Source organism: Ascaphus truei, unplaced genomic scaffold (genome assembly GCF_040206685.1).
Source record: "Ascaphus truei isolate aAscTru1 unplaced genomic scaffold, aAscTru1.hap1 HAP1_SCAFFOLD_1398, whole genome shotgun sequence".
NCBI lineage: Eukaryota > Metazoa > Chordata > Amphibia > Anura > Ascaphidae > Ascaphus > Ascaphus truei.
The window spans coordinates 26,771-48,335 of record NW_027454278.1 but is presented as its reverse complement, the minus strand read 5'-3'; the positions used below and the strand labels follow the sequence as shown (position 1 = coordinate 48,335).

At 47.6% G+C, this 21,565-nt stretch overlaps 1 protein-coding gene across 1 annotated transcript in view; it reads left to right on the top strand.

The window, feature by feature from the left end:
- LOC142475808 (mitogen-activated protein kinase 15-like) overlaps positions 1 to 21,565 on the top strand; it is a gene marked incomplete at its 5' end in the record, with an annotated part of 38,428 nt that extends 16,863 nt beyond the window's left edge. The window contains 3 exons of the mRNA XM_075581542.1: positions 577 to 695; positions 978 to 1,142; positions 20,581 to 21,565. Of these exons, the coding sequence (XP_075437657.1) occupies positions 577 to 695; positions 978 to 1,142; positions 20,581 to 20,784 (488 nt within the window). The remainder of the gene's footprint in view (positions 1 to 576; positions 696 to 977; positions 1,143 to 20,580) is intronic.

Here is a 21,565-nt window from a genome sequence, read left to right as displayed (position 1 = left end):
CATCCCATGATGCACGGCGTGCCGCAGGGTGTGTGTGTAACGCAGGGACATCCCATGATGCACGGCGTGCCGCAGGGTGTGTGTGTAACGCAGGGACATCCCATGATGCACGGCGTGCCGCAGGGTGTGTGTGTAACACAGGGACATCCCATGATGCACGGCGTGCCGCAGGGTGTGTGTGTAACGCAGGGACATCCCATGATGCACGGCGTGCCGCAGGGTGTGTGTGTAACGCAGGGACATCCCATGATGCACGGCGTGCCGCAGGGTGTGTGTGTAACGCAGGGACATCCCATGATGCACGGCGTGCCGCAGGGTGTGTGTGTAACGCAGGGACATCCCATGATGCACGGCGTGCCGCAGGGTGTGTGTGTAACGCAGGGACATCCCATGATGCACGGCGTGCCGCAGGGTGTGTGTGTGTAACGCAGGGACATCCCATGATGCACGGCGTGCCGCAGGGTGTGTGTGTAACGCAGAGACATCCCATGATGCACGGCGTGCCGCAGGGTGAGTGTGTAACGCAGGGACATCCCATGATGCACGGCGTGCCTTGTCTTTGTGTCTCACCTGTAGGGGGATCGGGGGATGGAAGGGGGGTACAGAATAGCCTGGGGCCCCCCCAGAACAGAAAGCCGGGACGTCAAAACGGCCAAGAGCAGGCGGCCCCTGCACAGCGTATCACCGCACAAGAGGTGAGTACGATGGGGGGGGGGGAGGGGGAGACTCGCCCGAGGCACCGGGGGGGAGGGGAGGGGAGACTCGCCCGAGGCACTGGGAGAGGGGGAGGAGGGAGACTCGCCCGATGCACTGGGAGAGGGGGAGACTCGCCCGAGGCACCGGGGGAGGGGGAGGAGGGAGACTCGCCCGAGGCACTGGGAGATGTGGGGGGGGGGGCTGTATATATACTACCTGTATATAACACACAGTCGCGTCAGACGCATTTATATTGGTGATTGATGATTCTCCTTTCTCAGGCAAGGAAGGGCTGGGAGCCCCGCGGCAGGTCTGCCCCAATTACCAGGGCCCGCTCCTTCTCCCTCGCCCAGCAAGCGCGAGCCGCTGCTCCTAATAATGCCCTGACACGGAAGGACGCGGCGAGCACGGGAGCAGTGAGTGTGGCTGCCGTCAGTGCCCGGCTGGTGAGTTATACTAATAACCGGACAGTTAAATACACACTACGGCACTAACCGTATACTAATAACCGGACAGTCACACACACACTGCGGCACTAACCTTATACTAATAACCGGACAGTCACACACACTGCGGCACTAACCTTATACTAATAACCGGACAGTCACACACACACACACTGCGGCACTAACCGTATACTAATAACCGGACAGTCACACACACACACACTGCGGCACTAACCGTATACTAATAACCGGACAGTCACACACACACTGCGGCACTAACCGTATACTAATAACCGGACAGTCACACACACTGCGGCACTAACCTTATACTAATAACCGGACAGTCACACACACACTGCGGCACTAACCTTATACTAATAACCGGACAGTCACACACACACTGCGGCACTAACCTTATACTAATAACCGGACAGTCACACACACTGCGGCACTAACCTTATACTAATAACCGGACAGTCACACACACTGCGGCACTAACCTTATACTAATAACCGGACAGTCACACACACACTGCGGCACTAACCTTATACTAATAACCGGACAGTCACACACACACTGCGGCACTAACCTTATACTACTAACCGGACAGTCACACACACTGCGGCACTAACCTTATACTAATAACCGGACCGTCACACACACACTGCGGCACTAACCTTATACTAATAACCGGACAGTCACACACACTGCGGCACTAACCTTATACTAATAACCGGACAGTCACACACACACTGCGGCACTAACCTTATACTAATAACCGGACAGTCACACACATACACTGCGGCACTAACCTTATACTAATAACCGGACAGTCACACACACACTGCGGCACTAACCTTATACTAATAACCGGACAGTCACACACATACACTGCGGCACTAACCGTATACTAATAACCGGACAGTCACACACACACTGCGGCACTAACCTTATACTAATAACCGGACAGTCACACACACTGCGGCACTAACCGTATACTAATAACCGGACAGTCACACACACACTGCGGCACTAACCGTATACTAATAACCGGACAGTCACACACACACTGCGGCACTAACCTTATACTAATAACCGGACAGTCACACACACTGCGGCACTAACCTTATACTAATAACCGGACAGTCACATACACTGCGGCACTAACCTTATACTAATAACCGGACAGTCACACACACACTGCGGCACTAACCTTATACTAATAACCGGACAGTCACACACACTGCGGCACTAACCTTATACTAATAACCGGACAGTCACATACACTGCGGCACTAACCTTATACTAATAACCGGACAGTCACACACACACTGCGGCACTAACCTTATACTAATAACCGGACAGTCACACACACACTGCGGCACTAACCTTATACTAATAACCGGACAGTCACACACACTGCGGCACTAACCTTATACTAATAACCGGACAGTCACATACACTGCGGCACTAACCTTATACTAATAACCGGACAGTCACACACACACTGCGGCACTAACCTTATACTAATAACCGGACAGTCACACACATACACTGCGGCACTAACCGTATACTAATAACCGGACAGTCACACACACACTGCGGCACTAACCTTATACTAATAACCGGACAGTCACACACACTGCGGCACTAACCGTATACTAATAACCGGACAGTCACACACACTGCGGCACTAACCTTATACTAATAACCGGACAGTTAAATACACACTACGGCACTAACCGTATACTAATAACCGGACAGTCACACACACACACTGCGGCACTAACCGTATACTAATAACCGGACAGTCACACACACTGCGGCACTAACCTTATACTAATAACCGGACAGTCACACACACACACTGCGGCACTAACCTTATACTAATAACCGGACAGTCACACACACACTGCGGCACTAACCGTATACTAATAACCGGACAGTCACACACACTGCGGCACTAACCTTATACTAATAACCGGACAGTCACACACACACACTGCGGCACTAACCTTATACTAATAACCGGACAGTCACACACACACTGCGGCACTAACCTTATACTAATAACCGGACAGTCACACACACACACACTGCGGCACTAACCTTATACTAATAACCGGACAGTCACACACACACTGCGGCACTAACCTTATACTAATAACCGGACAGTCTCACACACACTGCGGCACTAACCTTATACTAATAACCGGACAGTCACACACACACTGCGGCACTAACCTTATACTAATAACCGGACAGTCACACACACACTGCGGCACTAACCTTATACTAATAACCGCACAGTCACACACACACTGCGGCACTAACCTTATACTAATAACCGGACAGTCACACACACTGCGGCACTAACCTTATACTAATAACCGGACAGTCACACACACACTGCGGCACTAACCTTATACTAATAACCGGACAGTCACACACACTGCGGCACTAACCTTATACTAATAACCGGACAGTCACATACACTGCGGCACTAACCTTATACTAATAACCGGACAGTCACACACACACTGCGGCACTAACCTTATACTAATAACCGGACAGTCACACACACTGCGGCACTAACCTTATACTAATAACCGGACAGTCACACACACTGCGGCACTAACCGTGTACTAATAACCGGACAGTCACACACACACACACACTGCGGCACTAACCTTATACTAATAACCGGACAGTCACACACACACTGCGGCACTAACCTTATACTAATAACCGGACAGTCACACACACACTGCGGCACTAACCTTATACTAATAACCGGATAGTCACATACACTGCGGCACTAACCTTATACTAATAACCGGACAGTCACACACACACACTGCGGCACTAACCTTATACTAATAACCGGACAGTCACACACACACTGCGGCACTAACCTTATACTAATAACCGGACAGTCACACACACACTGCGGCACTAACCTTATACTAATAACCGCACAGTCACACACACTGCGGCACTAACCTTATACTAATAACCGCACAGTCACACACACTGCGGCACTAACCTTATACTAATAACCGGACAGTCACACACACACTGCGGCACTATCCTTATACTAATAACCGGACAGTCACATACACTGCGGCACTAACCTTATACTAATAACCGGACAGTCACACACACACTGCGGCACTAACCTTATACTAATAACCGGACAGTCACACACACACACTGCAGCACTAACCTTATACTAATAACCGGACAGTCACACACACTGCGGCACTAACCTTATACTAATAACCGGACAGTCACACACACACACTGCGGCACTAACCTTATACTAATAACCGGACAGTCACACACACTGCGGCACTAACCTTATACTAATAACCGGACAGTCACACACACTGCAGCACTAACCTTATACTACTAACCGGACAGTCACACACACACTGCGGCACTAACCTTATACTAATAACCGGACAGTCACACACACTGCGGCACTAACCTTATACTAATAACCGGACAGTCACACACACTGTGGCACTAACCTTATACTAATAACCGGACAGTCACATACACACTGCGGCACTAACCTTATACTAATAACCGGACAGTCACACACACACTGCGGCACTAACCTTATACTAATAACCGGACAGTCACACACACACTGCGGCACTAACCTTATACTAATAACCGGACAGTCACACACACACTGCGGCACTAACCTTATACTAATAACCGGACAGTCACACACACTGCGGCACTAACCTTATACTAATAACCGGACAGTCACACACACACTGCGGCACTAACCGTATACTAATAACCGGACAGTCACACACACACTGCGGCACTAACCTTATACTAATAACCGGACAGTCACACACACTGCGGCACTAACCTTTTACTAATAACCGGACAGTCACACACACTGCTGCACTAACCTTATACTAATAACCGGACAGTCACACACACACTGCGGCACTAACCTTATACTAATAACCGGACAGTCACATACACTGCGGCACTAACCTTATACTAATAACCGGACAGTCACACACACTGCGGCACTAACCTTATTCTAATAACCGGACAGTCACATACACACTGCGGCACTAACCTTATACTAATAACCGGACAGTCACACACACACTGCGGCACTAACCTTATACTAATAACCGGACAGTCACATACACTGCGGCACTAACCTTATACTAATAACCGGACAGTCACACACACACACACACTGCGGCACTAACCTTATACTAATAACCGGACAGTCACACACACACTGCGGCACTAACCTTATACTAATAACCGGACAGTCACACACACTGCGGCACTAACCTTATACTAATAACCGGACAGTCACACACTGCGGCACTAACCTTATACTAATAACCGGACAGTCACACACACTGCGGCACTAACCTTATACTAATAACCGGACAGTCACACACACTGCGGCACTAACCTTATACTAATAACCGGACAGTCACACACACTGCGGCACTAACCTTATACTAATAACCGGACAGTCACACACACACTGCGGCACTAACCTTATACTAATAACCGGACAGTCACACACACACTGCGGCACTAACCTTATACTAATAACCGGACAGTCACACACACTGCGGCACTAACCTTATACTAATAACCGGACAGTCACACACACACTGCGGCACTAACCTTATACTAATAACCGGACAGTCACACACACTGCGGCACTAACCGTATACTAATAACCGGACAGTCACACACACACTGCGGCACTAACCTTATACTAATAACCGGACAGTCACACACACACTGCGGCACTAACCTTATACTAATAACCGGACAGTCACACACACACTGCGGCACTAACCTTATACTAATAACCGGACAGTCACACACACACTGCGGCACTAACCTTATACTAATAACCGGACAGTCACATACACTGCGGCACTAACCGTATACTAATAACCGGACAGTCACACACACTGCGGCACTAACCTTATACTAATAACCGGACAGTCACACACACTGCGGCACTAACCTTATACTAATAACCGGACAGTCACACACACACTGCGGCACTAACCTTATACTAATAACCGGACATTCACACACACACTGCGGCACTAACCTTATACTAATAACCGGACAGTCACACGCACTGCGGCACTAACCTTATACTAATAACCGGACAGTCACACACACTGCGGCACTAACCTTATACTAATAACCGGACAGTCACACACACACACACTGCGGCACTAACCTTATACTAATAACCGGACAGTCACATACACACTGCAGCACTAACCTTATACTAATAACCGGACAGTCACACACACTGCGGCACTAACCTTATACTAATAACCGGACAGTTACACACACACACTGCGGCACTAACCTTATACTAATAACCGGACAGTCACACACACTGCGGCACTAACCTTATACTAATAACCGGACAGTCACATACACTGCGGCACTAACCGTATACTAATAACCGGACAGTCACACACACACTGCGGTACTAACCTTATACTAATAACCGGACAGTCACACACACACTGCGGCACTAACCTTATACTAATAACCGGACAGTCACCCACACACTGCGGCACTAACCTTATACTAATAACCGGACAGTCACACACACTGCGGCACTAACCTTATACTAATAACCGGACAGTCACACACACTGCGGCACTAACCTTATACTAATAACCGGACAGTCACACACACTGCGGCACTAACCTTATACTAATAACCGGACAGTCACACACACACTGCGGCACTAACCTTATACTAATAACCGGACAGTCACACACACTGCGGCACTAACCTTATACTAATAACCGGACAGTCACATACACTGCGGCACTAACCTTATACTAATAACCGGACAGTCACACACACTGCGGCACTAACCTTATACTAATAACCGGACAGTCACACACACACTGCGGCACTAACCTTATACTAATAACCGGACAGTTACACACACACTGCGGCACTAACCTTATACTAATAACCGGACAGTCACACACACACTGCGGCACTAACCTTATACTAATAACCGGACAGTCACACACACACTGCGGCACTAACCTTATACTAATAACCGCACAGTCACACACACTGCGGCACTAACCTTATACTAATAACCGCACAGTCACACACACTGCGGCACTAACCTTATACTAATAACCGGACAGTCACACACACACTGCGGCACTAACCTTATACTAATAACCGGACAGTCACATACACTGCGGCACTAACCTTATACTAATAACCGGACAGTCACACACACACTGCGGCACTAACCTTATACTAATAACCGGACAGTCACACACACACTGCAGCACTAACCTTATACTAATAACCGGACAGTCACACACACTGCGGCACTAACCTTATACTAATAACCGGACAGTCACACACACACACTGCGGCACTAACCTTATACTAATAACCGGACAGTCACACACACTGCGGCACTAACCTTATACTAATAACCGGACAGTCACACACACTGCAGCACTAACCTTATACTACTAACCGGACAGTCACACACACACTGCGGCACTAACCTTATACTAATAACCGGACAGTCACACACACTGCGGCACTAACCTTATACTAATAACCGGACAGTCACACACACACTGCGGCACTAACCTTATACTAATAACCGGACAGTCACACACACACTGCGGCACTAACCTTATACTAATAACCAGACAGTCACACACACACTGCGGCACTAACCTTATACTAATAACCGGACAGTCACACACACTGCGGCACTAACCTTATACTAATAACCGGACAGTCACATACACTGCGGCACTAACCTTATACTAATAACCGGACAGTCACACACACACTGCGGCACTAACCTTATACTAATAACCGGACAGTCACACACACACACTGCGGCACTAACCTTATACTAATAACCGGACAGTCACATACACACTGCAGCACTAACCTTATACTAATAACCGGACAGTCACACACACTGCGGCACTAACCTTATACTAATAACCGGACAGTCACACACACTGCGGCACTAACCTTATACTAATAACCGGACAGTCACATACACTGCGGCACTAACCTTATACTAATAACCGGACAGTCACACACACTGCGGCACTAACCTTATACTAATAACCGGACAGTCACACACACACTGCGGCACTAACCTTATACTAATAACCGGACAGTCACATACACTGCGGCACTAACCTTATACTAATAACCGGACAGTCACACACACTGCGGCACTAACCTTATACTAATAACCGGACAGTCACCCACACACTGCGGCACTAACCTTATACTAATAACCGGACAGTCACACACACTGCGGCACTAACCTTATACTAATAACCGGACAGTCACACACACTGCGGCACTAACCTTATACTAATAACCGGACAGTCACACACACACTGCGGCACTAACCTTATACTAATAACCGGACAGTCACACACACACTGCGGCACTAACCTTATACTAATAACCGGACAGTCACACACACACTGCGGCACTAACCTTATACTAATAACCGGACAGTCACACACACACTGCGGCTCTAACCTTATACTAATAACCGGACAGTCACACACACACTGCGGCACTAACCTTATACTAATAACCGGACAGTCACACACACTGCGGCACTAACCGTATACTAATAACCGGACAGTCACACACACTGCGGCACTAACCTTATACTAATAACCGGACAGTCACACACACTGCGGCACTAACCTTATACTAATAACCGGACAGTCACACACACACTGCGGCACTAACCTTATACTAATAACCGGACATTCACACACACACTGCGGCACTAACCTTATACTAATAACCGGACAGTCACACACACACTGCGGCACTAACCTTATACTAATAACCGGACAGTCACACACACACTGCGGCACTAACCTTATACTAATAACCGGACAGTCACACACACTGCGGCACTAACCTTATACTAATAACCGGACAGTCACATACACTGCGGCACTAACCTTATACTAATAACCGGACAGTCACACACACACTGCGGCACTAACCTTATACTAATAACCGGACAGTCACACGCACTGCGGCACTAACCTTATACTAATAACCGGACAGTCACACACACTGCGGCACTAACCTTATACTAATAACCGGACAGTCACACACACACACTGCGGCACTAACCTTATACTAATTACCGGACAGTCACATACACACTGCAGCACTAACCTTATACTAATAACCGGACAGTCACACACACTGCGGCACTAACCTTATACTAATAACCGGACAGTCACACACACACACTGCGGCACTAACCTTATACTAATAACCGGACAGTCACACACACTGCGGCACTAACCTTATACTAATAACCGGACAGTCACACACACACTGCGGTACTAACCTTATACTAATAACCGGACAGTCACACACACACTGCGGCACTAACCTTATACTAATAACCGGACAGTCACACACACACTGCGGCACTAACCTTATACTAATAACCGGACAGTCACACACACTGCGGCACTAACCTTATACTAATAACCGGACAGTCACACACACACTGCGGCACTAACCTTATACTAATAACCGGACAGTCACATACACTGCGGCACTAACCTTATACTAATAACCGGACAGTCACACACACACACTGCGGCACTAACCTTATACTAATAACCGGACAGTCACACACACACTGCGGCACTAACCTTATACTAATAACCGGACAGTCACACACACACTGCGGCACTAACCTTATACTAATAACCGCACAGTCACACACACTGCGGCACTAACCTTATACTAATAACCGGACAGTCACACACACACTGCGGCACTAACCTTATACTAATAACCGGACAGTCACATACACTGCGGCACTAACCTTATACTAATAACCGGACAGTCACACACACACTGCGGCACTAACCTTATACTAATAACCGGACAGTCACACACACACACTGCAGCACTAACCTTATACTAATAACCGGACAGTCACACACACTGCGGCACTAACCTTATACTAATAACCGGACAGTCACACACACACACTGCGGCACTAACCTTATACTAATAACCGGACAGTCACACACACTGCGGCACTAACCTTATACTAATAACCGGACAGTCACACACACTGCAGCACTAACCTTATACTACTAACCGGACAGTCACACACACACTGCGGCACTAACCTTATACTAATAACCGGACAGTCACACACACTGCGGCACTAACCTTATACTAATAACCGGACAGTCACACACACTGTGGCACTAACCTTATACTAATAACCGGACAGTCACATACACACTGCGGCACTAACCTTATACTAATAACCGGACAGTCACACACACACTGCGGCACTAACCTTATACTAATAACCGGACAGTCACACACACACTGCGGCACTAACCTTATACTAATAACCGGACAGTCACACACACACTGCGGCACTAACCTTATACTAATAACCGGACAGTCACACACACTGCGGCACTAACCTTATACTAATAACCGGACAGTCACACACACACTGCGGCACTAACCGTATACTAATAACCGGACAGTCACACACACACTGCGGCACTAACCTTATACTAATAACCGGACAGTCACACACACTGCGGCACTAACCTTTTACTAATAACCGGACAGTCACACACACTGCTGCACTAACCTTATACTAATAACCGGACAGTCACACACACACTGCGGCACTAACCTTATACTAATAACCGGACAGTCACATACACTGCGGCACTAACCTTATACTAATAACCGGACAGTCACACACACTGCGGCACTAACCTTATTCTAATAACCGGACAGTCACATACACACTGCGGCACTAACCTTATACTAATAACCGGACAGTCACACACACACTGCGGCACTAACCTTATACTAATAACCGGACAGTCACATACACTGCGGCACTAACCTTATACTAATAACCGGACAGTCACACACACACACACACTGCGGCACTAACCTTATACTAATAACCGGACAGTCACACACACACTGCGGCACTAACCTTATACTAATAACCGGACAGTCACACACACTGCGGCACTAACCTTATACTAATAACCGGACAGTCACACACTGCGGCACTAACCTTATACTAATAACCGGACAGTCACACACACTGCGGCACTAACCTTATACTAATAACCGGACAGTCACACACACTGCGGCACTAACCTTATACTAATAACCGGACAGTCACACACACTGCGGCACTAACCTTATACTAATAACCGGACAGTCACACACACTGCGGCACTAACCTTATACTAATAACCGGACAGTCACACACACACTGCGGCACTAACCTTATACTAATAACCGGACAGTCACACACACTGCGGCACTAACCTTATACTAATAACCGGACAGTCACACACACTGCGGCACTAACCGTATACTAATAACCGGACAGTCACACACACACTGCGGCACTAACCTTATACTAATAACCGGACAGTCACACACACACTGCGGCACTAACCTTATACTAATAACCGGACAGTCACACACACTGCGGCACTAACCTTATACTAATAACCGGACAGTCACCCACACACTGCGGCACTAACCTTATACTAATAACCGGACAGTCACACACACTGCGGCACTAACCTTATACTAATAACCGGACAGTCACACACACTGCGGCACTAACCTTATACTAATAACCGGACAGTCACACACACACTGCGGCACTAACCTTATACTAATAACCGGACAGTCACACACACACTGCGGCACTAACCTTATACTAATAACCGGACAGTCACACACACACTGCGGCACTAACCTTATACTAATAACCGGACAGTCACACACACACTGCGGCTCTAACCTTATACTAATAACCGGACAGTCACACACACACTGCGGCACTAACCTTATACTAATAACCGGACAGTCACACACACTGCGGCACTAACCTTATACTAATAACCGGACAGTCACATACACTGCGGCACTAACCGTATACTAATAACCGGACAGTCACACACACTGCGGCACTAACCTTATACTAATAACCGGACAGTCACACACACTGCGGCACTAACCTTATACTAATAACCGGACAGTCACACACACACTGCGGTACTAACCTTATACTAATAACCGGACAGTCACACACACACTGCGGCACTAACCTTATACTAATAACCGGACAGTCACACACACACTGCGGCACTAACCTTATACTAATAACCGGACAGTCACACACACACTGCGGCACTAACCTTATACTAATAACCGGACAGTCACATACACTGCGGCACTAACCTTATACTAATAACCGGACAGTCACACACACACACTGCGGCACTAACCTTATACTAATAACCGGACAGTCACACACACACTGCGGCACTAACCTTATACTAATAACCGGACAGTCACACACACACTGCGGCACTAACCTTATACTAATAACCGCACAGTCACACACACTGCGGCACTAACCTTATACTAATAACCGCACAGTCACACACACTGCGGCACTAACCTTATACTAATAACCGGACAGTCACACACACACTGCGGCACTAACCTTATACTAATAACCGGACAGTCACATACACTGCGGCACTAACCTTATACTAATAACCGGACAGTCACACACACACTGCGGCACTAACCTTATACTAATAACCGGACAGTCACACACACACACTGCAGCACTAACCTTATACTAATAACCGGACAGTCACACACACTGCGGCACTAACCTTATACTAATAACCGGACAGTCACACACACACACTGCGGCACTAACCTTATACTAATAACCGGACAGTCACACACACTGCGGCACTAACCTTATACTAATAACCGGACAGTCACACACACTGCAGCACTAACCTTATACTACTAACCGGACAGTCACACACACACTGCGGCACTAACCTTATACTAATAACCGGACAGTCACACACACTGCGGCACTAACCTTATACTAATAACCGGACAGTCACACACACTGTGGCACTAACCTTATACTAATAACCGGACAGTCACATACACACTGCGGCACTAACCTTATACTAATAACCGGACAGTCACACACACACTGCGGCACTAACCTTATACTAATAACCGGACAGTCACACACACACTGCGGCACTAACCTTATACTAATAACCGGACAGTCACACACACACTGCGGCACTAACCTTATACTAATAACCGGACAGTCACACACACTGCGGCACTAACCTTATACTAATAACCGGACAGTCACACACACACTGCGGCACTAACCGTATACTAATAACCGGACAGTCACACACACACTGCGGCACTAACCTTATACTAATAACCGGACAGTCACACACACTGCGGCACTAACCTTTTACTAATAACCGGACAGTCACACACACTGCTGCACTAACCTTATACTAATAACCGGACAGTCACACACACACTGCGGCACTAACCTTATACTAATAACCGGACAGTCACATACACTGCGGCACTAACCTTATACTAATAACCGGACAGTCACACACACTGCGGCACTAACCTTATTCTAATAACCGGACAGTCACATACACACTGCGGCACTAACCTTATACTAATAGCCGGACAGTCACACACACACTGCGGCACTAACCTTATACTAATAACCGGACAGTCACATACACTGCGGCACTAACCTTATACTAATAACCGGACAGTCACACACACACACACACTGCGGCACTAACCTTATACTAATAACCGGACAGTCACACACACACTGCGGCACTAACCTTATACTAATAACCGGACAGTCACACACACTGCGGCACTAACCTTATACTAATAACCGGACAGTCACACACTGCGGCACTAACCTTATACTAATAACCGGACAGTCACACACACTGCGGCACTAACCTTATACTAATAACCGGACAGTCACCCACACACTGCGGCACTAACCTTATACTAATAACCGGACAGTCACACACACTGCGGCACTAACCTTATACTAATAACCGGACAGTCACACACACTGCGGCACTAACCTTATACTAATAACCGAACAGTCACACACACACTGCGGCACTAACCTTATACTAATAACCGGACAGTCACACACACACTGCGGCACTAACCTTATACTAATAACCGGACAGTCCCACACACACTGCGGCACTAACCTTATACTAATAACCGGACAGTCACACACACACTGCGGCTCTAACCTTATACTAATAACCGGACAGTCACACACACACTGCGGCACTAACCTTATACTAATAACCGGACAGTCACACACACTGCGGCACTAACCTTATACTAATAACCGGACAGTCACATACACTGCGGCACTAACCGTATACTAATAACCGGACAGTCACACACACACTGCGGCACTAACCTTATACTAATAACCGGACATTCACACACACACTGCGGCACTAACCTTATACTAATAACCGGACAGTCACACACACACTGCGGCACTAACCTTATACTAATAACCGGACAGTCACACACACACTGCGGCACTAACCTTATACTAATAACCGGACAGTCACACACACTGCGGCACTAACCTTATACTAATAACCGGACAGTCACATACACTGCGGCACTAACCTTATACTAATAACCGGACAGTCACACACACACTGCGGCACTAACCTTATACTAATAACCGGACAGTCACACGCACTGCGGCACTAACCTTATACTAATAACCGGACAGTCACACACACTGCGGCACTAACCTTATACTAATAACCGGACAGTCACACACACACACTGCGGCACTAACCTTATACTAATTACCGGACAGTCACATACACACTGCAGCACTAACCTTATACTAATAACCGGACAGTCACACACACTGCGGCACTAACCTTATACTAATAACCGGACAGTCACACACACACACTGCGGCACTAACCTTATACTAATAACCGGACAGTCACACACACTGCGGCACTAACCTTATACTAATAACCGGACAGTCACACACACACTGCGGTACTAACCTTATACTAATAACCGGACAGTCACACACACACTGCGGCACTAACCTTATACTAATAACCGGACAGTCACACACACACTGCGGCACTAACCTTATACTAATAACCGGACAGTCACACACACACTGCGGCACTAACCTTATACTAATAACCGGACAGTCACATACACTGCGGCACTAACCTTATACTAATAACCGGACAGTCACACACACACACTGCGGCACTAACCTTATACTAATAACCGGACAGTCACACACACACTGCGGCACTAACCTTATACTAATAACCGGACAGTCACACACACACTGCGGCACTAACCTTATACTAATAACCGCACAGTCACACACACTGCGGCACTAACCTTATACTAATAACCGCACAGTCACACACACTGCGGCACTAACCTTATACTAATAACCGGACAGTCACACACACACTGCGGCACTAACCTTATACTAATAACCGGACAGTCACATACACTGCGGCACTAACCTTATACTAATAACCGGACAGTCACACTCACACTGCGGCACTAACCTTATACTAATAACCGGACAGTCACACACACACACTGCAGCACTAACCTTATACTAATAACCGGACAGTCACACACACTGCGGCACTAACCTTATACTAATAACCGGACAGTCACACACACACACTGCGGCACTAACCTTATACTAATAACCGGACAGTCACACACACTGCGGCACTAACCTTATACTAATAACCGGACAGTCACACACACTGCAGCACTAACCTTATACTACTAACCGGACAGTCACACACACACTGCGGCACTAACCTTATACTTTTAACCGGACAGTCACACACACTGCGGCACTAACCTTATACTAATAACCGGACAGTCACACACACTGTGGCACTAACCTTATACTAATAACCGGACAGTCACATACACACTGCGGCACTAACCTTATACTAATAACCGGACAGTCACACACACACTGCGGCACTAACCTTATACTAATAACCGGACAGTCACACACACACTGCGGCACTAACCTTATACTAATAACCGGACAGTCACACACACACTGCGGCACTAACCTTATACTAATAACCGGACAGTCACACACACTGCGGCACTAACCTTATACTAATAACCGGACAGTCACACACACACTGCGGCACTAACCGTATACTAATAACCGGACAGTCACACACACACTGCGGCACTAACCTTATACTAATAACCGGACAGTCACACACACTGCGGCACTAACCTTTTACTAATAACCGGACAGTCACACACACTGCTGCACTAACCTTATACTAATAACCGGACAGTCACACACACACTGCGGCACTAACCTTATACTAATAACCGGACAGTCACATACACTGCGGCACTAACCTTATACTAATAACCGGACAGTCACACACACTGCGGCACTAACCTTATACTAATAACCGGACAGTCACACACACTGCGGCACTAACCTTATACTAATAACCGGACAGTCACACACACTGCGGCACTAACCTTATACTAATAACCGGACAGTCACACACACTGCGGCACTAACCTTATACTAATAACCGGACAGTCACACACACACTGCGGCACTAACCTTATACTAATAACCGGACAGTCACACACACTGCGGCACTAACCTTATACTAATAACCGGACAGTCACACACACTGCGGCACTAACCGTATACTAATAACCGGACAGTCACACACACACTGCGGCACTAACCTTATACTAATAACCGGACAGTCACACACACACTGCGGCACTAACCTTATACTAATAACCGGACAGTCACACACACTGCGGCACTAACCTTATACTAATAACCGGACAGTCACACACACTGCGGCACTAACCGTATACTAATAACCGGACAGTCACACACACACTGCGGCACTAACCTTATACTAATAACCGGACAGTCACACACACACTGCGGCACTAACCTTATACTAATAACCGGACAGTCACACACACACTGCGGCACTAACCTTATACTAATAACCGGACAGTCACACACACACTGCGGCACTAACCTTATACTAATAACCGGACAGTCACATACACTGCGGCACTAACCGTATACTAATAACCGGACAGTCACACACACTGCGGCACTAACCTTATACTAATAACCGGACAGTCACACACACTGCGGCACTAACCTTATACTAATAACCGGACAGTCACACACACACTGCGGCACTAACCTTATACTAATAACCGGACATTCACACACACACTGCGGCACTAACCTTATACTAATAACCGGACAGTCACACGCACTGCGGCACTAACCTTATACTAATAACCGGACAGTCACACACACTGCGGCACTAACCTTATACTAATAACCGGACAGTCACACACACACACTGCGGCACTAACCTTATACTAATAACCGGACAGTCACATACACACTGCAGCACTAACCTTATACTAATAACCGGACAGTCACACACACTGCGGCACTAACCTTATACTAATAACCGGACAGTTACACACACACACTGCGGCACTAACCTTATACTAATAACCGGACAGTCACACACACTGCGGCACTAACCTTATACTAATAACCGGACAGTCACATACACTGCGGCACTAACCGTATACTAATAACCGGACAGTCACACACACACTGCGGTACTAACCTTATACTAATAACCGGACAGTCACACACACACTGCGGCACTAACCTTATACTAATAACCGGACAGTCACCCACACACTGCGGCACTAACCTTATACTAATAACCGGACAGTCACACACACTGCGGCACTAACCTTATACTAATAACCGGACAGTCACACACACTGCGGCACTAACCTTATACTAATAACCGGACAGTCACACACACTGCGGCACTAACCTTATACTAATAACCGGACAGTCACACACACACTGCGGCACTAACCTTATACTAATAACCGGACAGTCACACACACTGCGGCACTAACCTTATACTAATAACCGGACAGTCACATACACTGCGGCACTAACCTTATACTAATAACCGGACAGTCACACACACTGCGGCACTAACCTTATACTAATAACCGGACAGTCACACACACACTGCGGCACTAACCTTATACTAATAACCGGACAGTCACACACACACTGCGGCACTAACCTTATACTAATAACCGGACAGTCACACACACACTGCGGCACTAACCTTATACTAATAACCGGACAGTCACACACACACTGCGGCACTAACCTTATACTAATAACCGGACATTCACACACACACTGCGGCACTAACCTTATACTAATAACCGGACAGTCACACACACACTGCGGCACTAACCTTATACTAATAACCGGACAGTCACACACACACTGCGGCACTAACCTTATACTAATAACCGGACAGTCACACACACTGCGGCACTAACCTTATACTAATAACCGGACAGTCACATACACTGCGGCACTAACCTTATACTAATAACCGGACAGTCACACACACACTGCGGCACTAACCTTATACTAATAACCGGACAGTCACACACACACACTGCGGCACTAACCTTATACTAATAACCGGACAGTCACATACACACTGCAGCACTAACCTAATACTAATAACCGGACAGTCACACACACTGCGGCACTAACCTTATACTAATAACCGGACAGTCACATACACTGCGGCACTAACCTTATACTAATAACCGGACAGTCACACACACTGCGGCACTAACCTTATACTAATAACCGGACAGTCACACACACACTGCGGCACTAACCTTATACTAATAACCGGACAGTCACACACACTGCGGCACTAACCTTATACTAATAACCGGACAGTCACACACACTGCGGCACTAACCTTATACTAATAACCGGACAGTCACATACACTGCGGCACTAACCTTATACTAATAACCGGACAGTCACACACACTGCGGCACTAACCTTATACTAATAACCGGACAGTCACACACACACTGCGGCACTAACCTTATACTAATAACCGGACAGTCACATACACTGCGGCACTAACCTTATACTAATAACCGGACAGTCACACACACTGCGGCACTAACCTTATACTAATATCCGGACAGTCACACACACTGCGGCACTAACCTTATACTAATAACCGGACAGTCACACACACACTGCGGCACTAACCTTATACTAATAACCGGACAGTCACATACACACACACTGCGGCACTAACCTTATACTAATAACCGGACAGTCACACACACTGCGGCACTAACCTTATACTAATAACCGGACAGTCACATACACACACACTACGGCACTAACCTTATACTAATAACCGGACAGTCACACACACTGCGGCACTAACCTTATACTAATAACCGGACAGTCACACACACTGCGGCACTAACCTTATACTAATAACCGGACAGTCACACACACACACACTGCGGCACTAACCTTATACTAATAACCGGACAGTCACACACACTGCGGCACTAACCTTATACTAATAACCGGACAGTCACACACACACTGCGGCACTAACCTTATACTAATATCCGGACAGTCACACACACTGCGGCACTAACCTTATACTAATAACCGGACAGTCACACACACACTGCGGCACTAACCTTATACTAATAACCGGACAGTCACACACACACTGCGGCTCTAACCTTATACTAATAACCGGACAGTCACACACACACTGCGGCACTAACCTTATACTAATAACCGGACAGTCACACACACACACTGCGGCACTAACCTTATACTAATAACCGGACAGTCACACACACACTGCGGCACTAACCTTATACTAATAACCGGACAGTCACACACACTGCGGCACTAACCTTATACTAATAACCGGACAGTCACACACACACTGCGGCACTAACCTTATACTAATAACCGGACAGTCACACACATACTGCGGCACTAACCTTATACTAATAACCGCACAGTCACACACACTGCGGCACTAACCTTATACTAATAACCGGACAGTCACACACACACTGCGGCACTAACCTTATACTAATAACCGGACAGTCACACACACTGCGGCACTAACCTTATACTAATAACCGGACAGTCACACACACTGCGGCACTAACCTTATACTAATAACCGGACAGTCACACACACTGCGGCACTAACCTTATACTAATAACCGGACAGTCACACACACACTACGGCACTGACCTTCTAATAATAACCGGACAGAGGCCGTAGTGTGTAAGGTTAGTCACACACACACACTACGGCCTCTAACTATATAATAAGCGGACGGTCACATATGCACTATGACCGATAATTGGTAGAGAGATGGAGGAAGGGTAACACTGACCCTTTAGGTGTTTACAGGGAGTTGCTTCTTATGTCCTTTCCCTCGCCCCACAGAACCAGCGCACCCCTCTGCCCCAGCCCCGCGACCCGCGCTCTGCTCAGAAGTTCAGCAAGAAGATGTTCCAGGGCACAGCCAACGTTGGAGCGGCTGGGGACCCCAAAGCGTCGCTGCAGAGTTATACGCAGGCGTACGGAACCATTACCAAGTCTGCGCTGCAGAGTCTGCCGCTACACAGCAGCACGCACGGGGGCAACTGAATCAGGACCCCACTGGGGGCAACTGAATCAGGACACACTGCGGGCAACTGAATCAGGACACACTGCGGGCAACTGAATCAGGACCCCACTGGGGGCAACTGAATCAGCATTCATGGGGTGCATCTGAACTAGGACGCCATGAGGTACAACTGAACAAGGACACCACAGAGGCCAGAGACGGCACCAAAACATGGAGGTTTAGGGAGGTGGCAAGGAACTGAGAAGCTTCTGTAACTGACTTTTCCAACAGGAACCCCCCCACCCCTGTGTCTCACGCTCACTACAAGCTGTGAGGGTTTCTGTCCTCCATTCTGCAGCCTCAGTGCCTGGAATCTGCAGGTCCAGCTCCTGGTACAGAGCTCAGCGCCCAGCCTGGGTGGGGTATCTCCCATGCTGCGGAGAAGCCCCTGTAACCTCATGGCCATACACCCGGCCCAATGGGCAGCTCTGGTTCCATGTCATGTATAAGGGATCTCCTCCTGTATGGCAGCCTTGTCTCGGTGCCATGACCCTTTACATGTAACATGTAACGTGTGCCGTCTCACTGTCCCTGGTCATGTTTTATATATGTAATCCCATTTACATGTAACATGTAACGTGTGCCGTCTCACTGTCCCTGGTCATGTGTTATATATGTAATCACACGGTGCCTGTCTGTTTCCTCCCTATCAGGTGGCATCGCTTCTATGAGCTTTCGCGAGGAAGCCACATGCCTTCGCCATAACACCTGCGTGTCCCTCATTACCGGTCTCCTGGCAATAAAACCTTTGATGTCCGTTAA